At 39.5% G+C, this 14,652-nt stretch overlaps 1 protein-coding gene across 1 annotated transcript; it reads right to left on the bottom strand.

Moving 5' to 3' along the window:
- Window positions 1–945: 945 nt before the first annotated feature.
- On the bottom strand, window positions 946–14,385 carry nenf (neudesin neurotrophic factor). Its single transcript, XM_061885821.1, has 4 exons — window positions 14,184–14,385; window positions 14,055–14,115; window positions 4,559–4,662; window positions 946–3,383 (listed from the first exon to the last, which is right to left on the bottom strand). The coding sequence occupies exons 1-4, from the start codon at window positions 14,331–14,333 to the stop codon at window positions 3,207–3,209; spliced, it is 492 nt and encodes a 163-aa protein (XP_061741805.1). The 5' UTR covers window positions 14,334–14,385; the 3' UTR covers window positions 946–3,206.
- Window positions 14,386–14,652: the final 267 nt, after the last annotated feature.

The raw sequence follows: 14,652 nt of genomic DNA on the forward strand, positions 1-14,652 counted from the left end.
TACACTGTGCAAAATAGTGAGGGGGGGTGTTAGCTTAACCTGAATACATCATCTGTTGTCTTCATTATTACATTAAGTAAGACTTTTAAAGTCATTTTGATTGTTTGCTGCAGCAGCTGTCCGGGTAGCTGGTCCTGGGCGAGTGTGGTTGTGAGGCTGGTATGATGTACCGCCAAATTCTCTGAAATGCCTTTAGAGGCGGCTTATGGTGGAGAAATGAACATTCAATTCCCTCCAAACTTGCGACATCTGTGTCACTGTGTTGAGTAATGAAACTGCCCATTTCATTTGATCTGCCGTTTCTTTTCTTTTCCTCCTATGTCCCACTCTCCCTTGTGAAGAGGGTCCGGTCCGATCCGGTGGCCATGTACTGCTTGCCTGTGTATCGGCTTGGGGACATCTCTGCGCTGCTGATCCGCCTCCGCTTGGGATGGTTTCCTGCCGGCTCCGCTGTGAACGGGACTCTCGCTGCCGTGTTGGATCCGCTTTGGACTGGACTCTCGCGACCGTGTTGGATCCATTATGGATTGAACTTTCACAGTATCGTGTTGGACCCGCTCGACATCCATTGCTTTCCTCCTCTCCAAGGTTCTCATAGTCATCATTGTCACCGACGTCCCACTGGGTGTGAGTTTTCCTTGCCCTTATGTGGGCCTACCGAGGATGTCGTAGTGGTTTGTGCAGCCCTTTGAGACACTAGTGATTTAGGGCTATATAAGTAAAAATTGATTGATTGATTGATTGTGGGCGGACTAAGGCACACCTGTGCAATAATCATGCTGTTAAATCGGCATTTTGAGGCGATGTGGGATGGATTATCTTGACGAACAGGAAATGCTCACTAACACAGATTTGTGAACAATATTTGCGAGGAATGCGTCTTTTGTGTACATAGTAAAAGTTGTACATATTTGAGTGTAACTCATGAAAAATGGGAGCAAAAACAAGTGTTTATATTTTTTATTCAGTGTACATACACCTTTTCATACTGAATTCTATTCCATAAACCCGCCTCGTCTAGAAACTTCACTAAAATGTTCTGGTTCCCGCTTAGTGAGAGTAACCTTCTTCTGTCCATGTCTTCCAACGTCCTTATTGATAAGGTGCAATGTCCTAAGTCTGGGGTTCCTTCTTGAATGCTCTCCCTTACAGTTCTTCCCACTCCTACTGTGTTCTGTATTGCATGCAAGTGTCCTACTGTTGTACTCGTGTCCCAATGTGATTGCCACTCTTTTGCCCTCTTAAGCCTGAACATTATTAATTGTAATTAGGGACCGATGTCCCTTTGGGACAGAGGACCCTATTGCATTTCTAAGGTTTTATTAGGGTCCGCAGGCCCATGGCAAAGAGTCCTTTGCCACTTATTAGGCAGCCAAACCAGAAAAATCAAAATCGCGCGCTAGCGCCCCCTAGGAAGGAAAGAAAAACAGACTGCTTGTAACTTCCGTTAGGAATGTCGTACAGACATGAAACAAAAACTGTCACGTAGGTCTAACCTAGACCTAAATTTCATAATTTTACCTTCTAGGGCAAAAATCAACAAAAATTTTGAAAAAACCCCTTCAAAGCTAAATTTTCGCAAAAAATACTATTTTTTGCCTCTTTGAGCTGAAATTTGACCCCCTTAAAATGCTTCAAAACTCACCAAACTTGGCACACACATCAGGACTGGCAAGAATTGCGATCTAATGAAAAAAACAAATCCCAATACTCAAAATTTCGCTCTAGCGCAATTTTTGAATAAAACACAGCAAAAACTGCTCCTAGGAAGAAAACACAAACAAAATTGCTTGTAACTTCCAGTAGGAATGCCAGAAAGACATGAAACAAAAACTTCTATGTAGGACTCACTTAGACCTACATTTAGATAATTGACATCCTTCGGCAAAAATCAACAGGAAGTTAAAAATTACAACCACAAAATAAAAGTTTTGTAAAAACCTGTCACCTTTTTCAAGCGAAAACTCCTCCGGGTGCGTTTGTCGTTTCGGCTTCAAACTCGCACAGGAGAGAGATTGAACCCTTTTGATTAAAACTATCCAACAAAGTTTTGATTACTGCTCCGGTTTGGATTTTACGCGCCTTCAAAGAACCCCTGCGCAAAGTTTCCTAAAAAATTTCATTTTTGCCTCTTTAAACTGTAATTTGACCCCCTTAAAATGCTTCAAAGTGCAAGTTAAAGCTCTACTATGCAAAGCGAAAGCCATTTATCAACAACATCCAGAAACGCTGATCTGTAATTTGACCCCCTTAACATGCTTCAAAACTCACCAAATTTGACACACACATCAGGACTGGCGAAAATTGCCATCTAATAAAAAAACAAACCTCAAAACTCAAAATTGCGCTTCAGTGCCCCCTATAAAAAAACCCAGACAAAATTGCTTGTAACTTCTGTTAGGAATGTCGTAGAGACATGAAACAAAGACCTCTATGTAGGTCTGACTTAGACCAGGGCTTGGCAGCGGCCAAAGGCGGGCCCGACCAATGCTGCTTGCAGCTTTAATTATTATTATTATTCCACCGCCTCTTTGAGCTGTACTTTGACCCCCTTAACATGCTTCAAAACTCACCAAATTTGACACACACATCAGGAATGGCGAAAATTCCAAAATTGCGCTCTAGCGCCCCCTAGGAATAAAACACAGAAAAAACTGCCCCTAGGAAAAAAACACAGACAAAACTGCTTGTAACTTCCGTTAGGAATGTCGTAGAGACATGAAACAAAAACCTCTATGTAGGTCTCACTTAGACCTACATTTCATTAATTTCCATCTTTCAGCAAAAATCAACAGGAAGTTGGCAAGGATCTGCCCAACTTCCAAAGGAACTCTTTTTGAAGTATTTTACAAACTCTTTTTGAACTATTTTATGGGACTCTTTTTGAACTATTTTATGGGACACTTTTTGAACTATTTGACGAAATCTCTACGAACTGTTCGGTAACCGAAGGCAACGCTGTTTACGACCCACTACCTTCAGGAGGCAGCTGTGAGCAGGGGGGGGGAAGGCAAATAAAGAAGGAGGACTACAATCTGGGGGCAGAGCGTGGTGCAGGACTGTCCAGAGAGTACAGTGGCCATGTCTCTCCTCAGACCTGAGTCCAAATTTAATTCTGTCTCTAAAAACTGACTAGTCCATAAATGAGGATTAAAGCGAAGAGCTGGTCTACTCGATAAAGGTGTACAAGAGTTTTAAAAATGGATTCAAAACTCGTCTTTGATCTTAAAGTGAGGCTGGTCTTCGGGTTTAAAGTCCTCGTTGGGGCTTCCGTCCTCGTTGAGGATGCGCGCCGCCGTGTAGCCGACGATTGGATACTTGGCTTTGTAGGTGTCCTCAAAGACGCTGTCCAGGGAGTCCAGCTGCTGCTTTGTGAGGCCGGTCTGTCGCCGAAAATAAATTTACAACCAAATCATGACATTGCTCGGAAGAAACTGGTGTCAGCATGCAGTCTCAAAATAAAAGCATACATTTTGAGGGACTACCGTCGATCATTTAGTCCTTAAAAGGGGCCCACTATTCCTTTTGTCTTACTTTTAGGCCTCTCTTGGCGATGCCATGGTTGCGTGGTAAGGGCTGGTCTCCTGGAGCTTTAGTAAAACTTGGCCAAGTACTATTCTGTCTCGGTGGTCTCTTTTACTCAACATATGTCGTCCTAAAGAACTTGGGATTAAGGAAGACTGGACGAGCCACAGTATCCAGTGTCAAAATAAAAGCATGCATGAAATAAGTCACATTTCGAGAGACTACCATCGATCATTTAGTAGTATTTTGGCAAGTAGTAGGAGGAGACAATGAGAGGGTGAGTTTACTACACTACTGTAATTTAATGTTGCCGTTATGGTGGTACTTAATGAATACTTAGGTCTACTACACTACTGTAATTTAATGTTGTCATTGTGGTGGTATTTAATGAATACTTAGGTCTGCTACACTACTGTATTTAATGTTGTCATTATGGTGGTACTTGATGAATACTTAGGTCTACCACACTACTGTATTTTAATGTTGTCATTATGGTGGTACTTAATGAATACTTAAGTCTACTACACTACTGTAATTTAATGATGTCATTATGGTGGTATTTAATGAATACTTAGGTCTACTACAATACTGTATTTTAATGTTGTCATTATGGTGGTACTTCATGAATACTTAGGTCTACTACGCTACTGTATTTTAATGTCATTATGGTGGTACTTAATGAATACTTAGGTCTACTACACTACTGTATTTTAATGTTGTCATTATGGTCGTACTTAATGAATACTTAGGTCTACTACACTACTGTATTTTAATGTTGTCATTACGGTGGTACTTAAAGAATACTTAGGTCTACTACACTACTGTATTTTTTTAAATATTTTTTTGGGGGGGGGGCATAATGGAGGTGGCCAAGTTTTTTTCCAAGGTGGGACTCGGTTAAAAAACAACAAGTTTGAGCACCACTGCTGTATTAACACCAGACTGTCGTGGAAACAGGAGTTCAGAACATGTCACAACACACGTCAACAAACAAAAGGACAGAATAAATAATTTAAAAAAAAATGTTTCTCACAATATCTGACGTCAGGTCTTCAGGGCTGAGGGACATCTTGGCCACGGCTCGGGTGGAGTCTTTGCCGACTAAGATGTTGTATGCAGCGTCTTTGCCGTAAAACTCTGAAAGTGTCATATAGGACAGTTCATATAGGACAGTTCATATAGGACAGTTCATATAGGACAGTGTAGGACAGTTCATATAGGACAGTTCATATAGGACAGTATAGGACAGTTCATATAGGACAGTTCATATAGGACAGTGTAGGACAGTTCATATAGGACAGTTCATATAGGACAGTTCATATAGGACAGTGTAGGACAGTTCATATAGGACAGTTCATATAGGACAGTTCATATAGGACAGTGTAGGACAGTTCATATAGGACAGTTCATATAGGACAGTTCATATAGGACAGTGTAGGACAGTTCATATAGGACAGTTCATATAGGACAGTATAGGACAGTTCATATAGGACAGTTCATATAGGACAGTGTAGGACAGTTCATATAGGACAGTTCATATAGGACAGTTCATATAGGACAGTGTAGGACAGTTCATATAGGACAGTTCATATAGGACAGTTCATATAGGACAGTGTAGGACAGTTCATATAGGACAGTTCATATAGGACAGTATAGGACAGTTCATATAGGACAGTTCATATAGGACAGTGTAGGGCAGTTCATATAGGACAGTTCATATAGGACAGTTCATATAGGACAGTATAGGACAGTTCATATAGGACAGTTCATATAGGACAGTGTAGGGCAGTTCATATAGGACAGTTCATATAGGACAGTGTAGGACAGTTCATATAGGACAGTTCATATAGGACAGTGTAGGACAGTTCATATAGGACAGTTCATATAGGACAGTTCATATAGGACAGTGTAGGACAGTTCATATAGGACAGTTCATATAGGACAGTTCATATAGGACAGTGTAGGACAGTTCATATAGGACAGTGTAGGACAGTTCATATAGGACAGTTCATATAGGACAGTTCATATAGGACAGTGTAGGACAGTTCATATAGGACAGTGTAGGACAGTTCATATAGGACAGTTCATATAGGACAGTTCATATAGGACAGTTCATATAGGACAGTTCATATAGGACAGTTCATATAGGACAGTGTAGGACAGTTCATATAGGACAGTTCATATAGGACAGTTCATATAGGACAGTTCATATAGGACAGTGTAGGACAGTTCATATAGGACAGTTCATATAGGACAGTTCATATAGGACAGTGTAGGACAGTTCATATAGGACAGTGTAGGACAGTTCATATAGGACAGTGTAGGACAGTTCATATAGGACAGTTCATATAGGACAGTGTAGGACAGTTCATATAGGACAGTTCATATAGGACAGTTCATATAGGACAGTGTAGGACAGTTCATATAGGACAGTTCATATAGGACAGTGTAGGACAGTTCATATAGGACAGTTCATATAGGACAGTTCATATAGGACAGTGTAGGACAGTTCATATAGGACAGTGTAGGACAGTTCATATAGGACAGTTCATATAGGACAGTGTAGGACAGTTCATATAGGACAGTGTAGGACAGTTCATATAGGACAGTTCATATAGGACAGTTCATATAGGACAGTTCATATAGGACAGTGTAGGACAGTTCATATAGGACAGTTCATATAGGACAGTTCATATAGGACAGTTCATATAGGACAGTGTAGGACAGTTCATATAGGACAGTTCATATAGGACAGTTCATATAGGACAGTGTAGGACAGTTCATATAGGACAGTGTAGGACAGTTCATATAGGACAGTGTAGGACAGTTCATATAGGACAGTTCATATAGGACAGTTCATATAGGACAGTTCATATAGGACAGTGTAGGACAGTTCATATAGGACAGTTCATATAGGACAGTTCATATAGGACAGTGTAGGACAGTTCATATAGGACAGTTCATATAGGACAGTTCATATAGGACAGTGTAGGACAGTTCATATAGGACAGTTCATATAGGACAGTTCATATAGGACAGTGTAGGACAGTTCATATAGGACAGTGTAGGACAGTTCATATAGGACAGTTCATATAGGACAGTGTAGGACAGTTCATATAGGACAGTGTAGGACAGTTCATATAGGACAGTTCATATAGGACAGTGTAGGACAGCTCATATAGGACAGTGTAGGACAGTTCATATAGGACAGTGTAGGACAGTTCATATAAGACAGCTCATATAGGACAGTGTAGGACAGTTCATATAGGACAGCTCATATAGGACAGTGTAGGACAGTTCATATAGGACAGTGTAGGACAGTTCATATAGAACAGCTCATATAGGACAGTGTAGGACAGTTCATATAGGACAGTGTAGGACAGTTCATATAGGACAGCTCATATAGGACAGTTCATATAGGACAGTGTAGGACAGTGTAGGACAGTTCATATAGGACAGTGTAGGACAGTTCATATAGGACAGTTCATATAGGACAGTTCATACAGGACAGTGTAGGACAGTTCATATAGGACAGTTCATATAGGACAGTGTAGGACAGTTCATATAGGACAGTGTAGGACAGTGTAGGACAGTTCATATAGGACAGTGTAGGACAGTTCATATAGGACAGTGTAGGACAGTTCATATAGGACAGTTCATATAGGACAGTGTAGGACAGTTCATATAGGACAGTGTAGGACAGTTCATATAGGACAGTTCATATAGGACAGTGTAGGACAGTTCATATAGGACAGTTCATATAGGACAGTGTAGGACAGTTCATATAGGACAGTTCATATAGGACAGTTCATATAGGACAGTGTAGGACAGTTCATATAGGACAGTTCATATAGGACAGTTCATATAGGACAGTTCATATAGGACAGTGTAGGACAGTTCATATAGGACAGTTCATATAGGACAGTTCATATAGGACAGTTCATATAGGACAGTGTAGGACAGTTCATATAGGACAGTTCATATAGGACAGTTCATATAGGACAGTTCATATAGGACAGTGTAGGACAGTTCATATAGGACAGTTCATATAGGACAGTTCATATAGGACAGTGTAGGACAGTTCATATAGGACAGTTCATATAGGACAGTGTAGGACAGTTCATATAGGACAGTTCATATAGGACAGTTCATATAGGACAGTGTAGGACAGTTCATATAGGACAGTTCATATAGGACAGTTCATATAGGACAGTGTAGGACAGTTCATATAGGACAGTTCATATAGGACAGTTCATATAGGACAGTGTAGGACAGTTCATATAGGACAGTTCATATAGGACAGTTCATATAGGACAGTGTAGGACAGTTCATATAGGACAGTGTAGGACAGTTCATATAGGACAGTGTAGGACAGTTCATATAGGACAGTTCATATAGGACAGTTCATATAGGACAGTTCATATAGGACAGTGTAGGACAGTTCATATAGGACAGTTCATATAGGACAGTTCATATAGGACAGTGTAGGACAGTTCATATAGGACAGTTCATATAGGACAGTATAGGACAGTTCATATAGGACAGTTCATATAGGACAGTGTAGGACAGTTCATATAGGACAGTTCATATAGGACAGTTCATATAGGACAGTGTAGGACAGTTCATATAGGACAGTTCATATAGGACAGTTCATATAGGACAGTGTAGGACAGTTCATATAGGACAGTTCATATAGGACAGTTCATATAGGACAGTGTAGGACAGTTCATATAGGACAGTTCATATAGGACAGTATAGGACAGTTCATATAGGACAGTTCATATAGGACAGTGTAGGACAGTTCATATAGGACAGTTCATATAGGACAGTTCATATAGGACAGTGTAGGACAGTTCATATAGGACAGTTCATATAGGACAGTTCATATAGGACAGTGTAGGACAGTTCATATAGGACAGTTCATATAGGACAGTATAGGACAGTTCATATAGGACAGTTCATATAGGACAGTGTAGGGCAGTTCATATAGGACAGTTCATATAGGACAGTTCATATAGGACAGTATAGGACAGTTCATATAGGACAGTTCATATAGGACAGTGTAGGGCAGTTCATATAGGACAGTTCATATAGGACAGTGTAGGACAGTTCATATAGGACAGTTCATATAGGACAGTGTAGGACAGTTCATATAGGACAGTTCATATAGGACAGTTCATATAGGACAGTGTAGGACAGTTCATATAGGACAGTTCATATAGGACAGTTCATATAGGACAGTGTAGGACAGTTCATATAGGACAGTGTAGGACAGTTCATATAGGACAGTTCATATAGGACAGTTCATATAGGACAGTGTAGGACAGTTCATATAGGACAGTGTAGGACAGTTCATATAGGACAGTTCATATAGGACAGTTCATATAGGACAGTTCATATAGGACAGTTCATATAGGACAGTTCATATAGGACAGTGTAGGACAGTTCATATAGGACAGTTCATATAGGACAGTTCATATAGGACAGTTCATATAGGACAGTGTAGGACAGTTCATATAGGACAGTTCATATAGGACAGTTCATATAGGACAGTGTAGGACAGTTCATATAGGACAGTGTAGGACAGTTCATATAGGACAGTGTAGGACAGTTCATATAGGACAGTTCATATAGGACAGTGTAGGACAGTTCATATAGGACAGTTCATATAGGACAGTTCATATAGGACAGTGTAGGACAGTTCATATAGGACAGTTCATATAGGACAGTGTAGGACAGTTCATATAGGACAGTTCATATAGGACAGTTCATATAGGACAGTGTAGGACAGTTCATATAGGACAGTGTAGGACAGTTCATATAGGACAGTTCATATAGGACAGTGTAGGACAGTTCATATAGGACAGTGTAGGACAGTTCATATAGGACAGTTCATATAGGACAGTTCATATAGGACAGTTCATATAGGACAGTGTAGGACAGTTCATATAGGACAGTTCATATAGGACAGTTCATATAGGACAGTTCATATAGGACAGTGTAGGACAGTTCATATAGGACAGTTCATATAGGACAGTTCATATAGGACAGTGTAGGACAGTTCATATAGGACAGTGTAGGACAGTTCATATAGGACAGTGTAGGACAGTTCATATAGGACAGTTCATATAGGACAGTTCATATAGGACAGTTCATATAGGACAGTGTAGGACAGTTCATATAGGACAGTTCATATAGGACAGTTCATATAGGACAGTGTAGGACAGTTCATATAGGACAGTTCATATAGGACAGTTCATATAGGACAGTGTAGGACAGTTCATATAGGACAGTTCATATAGGACAGTTCATATAGGACAGTGTAGGACAGTTCATATAGGACAGTGTAGGACAGTTCATATAGGACAGTTCATATAGGACAGTGTAGGACAGTTCATATAGGACAGTGTAGGACAGTTCATATAGGACAGTTCATATAGGACAGTGTAGGACAGCTCATATAGGACAGTGTAGGACAGTTCATATAGGACAGTGTAGGACAGTTCATATAAGACAGCTCATATAGGACAGTGTAGGACAGTTCATATAGGACAGCTCATATAGGACAGTGTAGGACAGTTCATATAGGACAGTGTAGGACAGTTCATATAGAACAGCTCATATAGGACAGTGTAGGACAGTTCATATAGGACAGTGTAGGACAGTTCATATAGGACAGCTCATATAGGACAGTTCATATAGGACAGTGTAGGACAGTGTAGGACAGTTCATATAGGACAGTGTAGGACAGTTCATATAGGACAGTTCATATAGGACAGTTCATACAGGACAGTGTAGGACAGTTCATATAGGACAGTTCATATAGGACAGTGTAGGACAGTTCATATAGGACAGTGTAGGACAGTGTAGGACAGTTCATATAGGACAGTGTAGGACAGTTCATATAGGACAGTGTAGGACAGTTCATATAGGACAGTTCATATAGGACAGTGTAGGACAGTTCATATAGGACAGTGTAGGACAGTTCATATAGGACAGTTCATATAGGACAGTGTAGGACAGTTCATATAGGACAGTTCATATAGGACAGTGTAGGACAGTTCATATAGGACAGTTCATATAGGACAGTTCATATAGGACAGTGTAGGACAGTTCATATAGGACAGTTCATATAGGACAGTTCATATAGGACAGTTCATATAGGACAGTGTAGGACAGTTCATATAGGACAGTTCATATAGGACAGTTCATATAGGACAGTTCATATAGGACAGTGTAGGACAGTTCATATAGGACAGTTCATATAGGACAGTTCATATAGGACAGTTCATATAGGACAGTGTAGGACAGTTCATATAGGACAGTTCATATAGGACAGTTCATATAGGACAGTGTAGGACAGTTCATATAGGACAGTTCATATAGGACAGTGTAGGACAGTTCATATAGGACAGTTCATATAGGACAGTTCATATAGGACAGTGTAGGACAGTTCATATAGGACAGTTCATATAGGACAGTTCATATAGGACAGTGTAGGACAGTTCATATAGGACAGTTCATATAGGACAGTTCATATAGGACAGTGTAGGACAGTTCATATAGGACAGTTCATATAGGACAGTTCATATAGGACAGTGTAGGACAGTTCATATAGGACAGTGTAGGACAGTTCATATAGGACAGTGTAGGACAGTTCATATAGGACAGTTCATATAGGACAGTTCATATAGGACAGTTCATATAGGACAGTGTAGGACAGTTCATATAGGACAGTGTAGGACAGTTCATATAGGACAGTGTAGGACAGTTCATATAGGACAGTTCATATAGGACAGTTCATATAGGACAGTGTAGGACAGTTCATATAGGACAGTTCATATAGGACAGTGTAGGACAGTTCATATAGGACAGTTCATATAGGACAGTGGTCCCAACCTTTTTGGAGCTGCGGACCGGTCAACACTTGAAAATGTGTCCCACGGACTGGGGGGAGGGTTTTTTAAATTTTATTTTCTTTCTTTTCCTAAAGAAATACAACCATGTGTGCTTATGGACTGTATCCCTGCAGACTATATTGATCTATATTGTGCTTTTCATGTTGATATAATAATAAAAATATTTTTTGCTTGGGGACCACTGTCTTATAGGACATTACGTGTAGTGAAGTGAAGTGAGTTATATTTATATAGCGCTTTTTCTCTAGTGACTCAAAGCGCTTTACATAGTGAAACCCAATATCTAAGTTCCATTTAAAGCAGTGTGGGTGGCACTGGGAGCAGGTGGGTAAAGTGTCTTGCCCAAGGACACAACGGCAGTGACTAGGATGGCGGAAGCGGGAATCGAACCTGCAACCCTCAAGTTGCTGGCACGGCCACTCTACCAACCGAGCTATACCGCCCCGTTATTTAAATTATTTTTTTTTATTGTAACGATTAATAAATACATTTTAATTCAATTCTGCATTTTAGCTTCTGTTTTTTCGACGAAGAATATTTCTGAAATATTTATTCAAACTTATTATGATTAATATTACAAAAAATTATTCTGGCAAATCTAGAAAATCTGTAGAATCAAATTTAAGTCTTTTGAATTTCTTTAAAAAAAAAAATTGTTCTGAAAAATGTAGAATAAATAATGATTTGTCTTTGTTAGAAATATAGCTTGGTCCAATTTGTTATATATTCTAACAAAATGCAGAGAGGATTTTAACCTATTTTTAAAAATTCATCAAAATTCTAAAATTAATCCTAATCAGGAAAAATTACTAATGATGTTCCATAAATTCTTTTTTAAACATTTTTTCAAAAAGATTCGAATTAGCTAGTTTTTCTCTTCATTTTTTTTTTCCGGTTGAATTTGGAATTTTAAAGAGTCGAAATTGAAGATTTGAAAATTTAATTTTCTTTTTTTTTTTCCTTGTTTTCTCCTCTTTTAAACCGTTCAATTTAGTGTTTTTTTCATCTTTTATTCTCTACAAAAAAAACTTCCGTAAAAAGGAAAAAAAAATGTACGACGGAATGACAGACAGAAATACCCTTTTTTTTAATATAAATATATAGACTTATCTATTAAAGGTAAATTGAGCAGATTGGCTATTTCTGGCAATTTATTGAAGTGTGTATCAAACTGGTAGCCCTTGGCATTAATCAGTACCCAAGAAGTAGCTCTTGCTTTCAAAAAGGTTGGTGACCCCTGATCTATATTGATATGTAATGTATATATTGTGTTTTTTATGTTGATTTAATAATATATATTTTTTAATTTAAGGGACGGCGTGGCGCAGTGGGAGAGTGGCCGTGCGCAACCCGAGCGTCCCTGGTTCAATTCCCACCTAGTACCAACCTCGTCACGTCCGTTGTGTCCTGAGCAAGACACTTCACCCTTGCTCCTGATGGGTGCTGGTTGGCGCCTTGCATGGCAGCTCCCTCCATCAGTGTGTGAATGTGTGTGTGAATGGGTAAATGTGGAAGTAGTGTCAAAGCGCTTTGAGTACCTTGAAGGTAGAAAAGCGCTATACAAGTACAACCCATTTATCATTTATCATTTAATTTGTCCGGTACCAGTCCGCGGCCCGGTGGTTGGGGACCACTGTTGTATAGAACATTACCTGGAGTCACAATGAGGTTAGAGCAGGGGTGTCAAACTCATTTTAGACCGGGGGCCACATGGAGAAAAAAGTAGTCCCAAGAGGACCGGACTGGTAAAATCACGGCACGATAACTTAAAAATAAAGACAACTTCAGATTGTTTTATTTTTGTTTAAAAATACAACAATCACATTCTGAAAATGCACATAAAACGTTGTTGGGTTTGTTTGATCTTTACTATTAACTGTTGCGTTTAATAGCATATAGACTTTGTCGTTATTTATATTTTCTGAATAAATGATTCGATATTGGTGTTCATTTTCAATTTCTCAAGAAAACCAAAATATTCAAAATGAATGCACTTACATTCGGTTTATTAATTAATTTTTTTTACATATGTAGAATTTTCTTCAAAGATACAAACAATTGCTATTGCGGCCTCTGGTGGACACATTTAGAACAGCAGTTCATTTTGTCGTTATTTATATTTTCTGAATAAATGGTTCGATATTGGTGTTCATTTTCAATTTCTCAAGAACACCAAAATATCGAAATGAATGCACTTACATTCGGTTTATTAATTATTTTTTTTACATATGTAGAATTTTCTTCAAAGATACAAACAATTGCTATTGCGGCCTCTAGTGGACACATTTAGAACAGCAGTTCATTTTGTCGTTATTTATATTTTCTGAATTGATATTGGTGTTCATTTTCAATTTCTCAAGAAAACCAAATTATCGAAATGAATGCACTTACATTCGGTTTTATTAATTATTTTTTTTTTACATATGTAGAATTTTCTTCAAAGATACAAACAATTTGCTATTGCGGCCTCTAGTGGACACATTTAGAACAGCAGTTCATTTTTATACTTAGCAAACTCATCCCGGGGGCCGGATAAAACCTGTTAGCGGGCCTGATCGGCCCCTCGGGTCGTAGGTTTGACACCCCTGGGTTAGAGGGAGATAAACGCACCTTTCCCCTTGGTGACGTCGAACACCACCCCTTTGACCGCCATCAGTATGGACTCTCCCGCCTGTGGACGGAGCATGCGCAGTGGGTTTGGCGGCACAAACATGGACGTGCTGGGGGGAGATTCTCTACCTGGCTGCCGTCGTGCCTCTTCAGCTCCTCCTCGGTGAATAACCTCACCGGCTTGGTGGCGGCTTTGTACTTTAACTTGACGTCGTCCGCCGAAACCAGGCTACTAATAAAAAGCGATAAAAGCAGGACGTTAGCTCCGGTTGTTGCCATGGCGGAGTCTTGTTGTGTTTGTATCGACTCGCCGTTTCACTTCCGAGTCGTGTCCATATATGGTCAAATGGTGCGTTTAGGTGTAGTAGGAAGTGCGGGCGCGGCTTTAGGACAGCGCTTAATCACGTTTAATACTAGCTGCTTTTATTGAAGCTGTTTGATTGGATGTATAATACTACACTTCTAATCGCCTCAATGGAATTCGAAGTGGAAATTGATTAATGAATAACGTTGCGGTTTTCCGTGGTCAGCTAAACATGAACCGTTCCCAGGTTTAGTGAAGGCAGCTGACGTCACAACTTCCTATAAAACTTGATTA

The sequence above is a fragment of the Nerophis ophidion genome, linkage group LG24 (genome assembly GCF_033978795.1).
Source record: "Nerophis ophidion isolate RoL-2023_Sa linkage group LG24, RoL_Noph_v1.0, whole genome shotgun sequence".
Taxonomy (NCBI): domain Eukaryota; kingdom Metazoa; phylum Chordata; class Actinopteri; order Syngnathiformes; family Syngnathidae; genus Nerophis; species Nerophis ophidion.

Bases quoted from the DNA above. Each gene is read 5' to 3' on its own strand.
- nenf (XM_061885821.1), bottom strand. From the start codon at position 14,333: ATGGCAACAACCGGAGCTAACGTCCTGCTTTTATCGCTTTTTATTAGT. The intron at 4,663-14,054 runs GTGCGTTTATCT...TGACACTTTCAG, and splicing joins CGACGTCACCAAGGGGAAAG to AGTTTTACGGCAAAGACGCT. The intron at 3,384-4,558 runs GTGAGAAACATT...TTTCGGCGACAG, and splicing joins AAGACCTGACGTCAGATATT to ACCGGCCTCACAAAGCAGCA.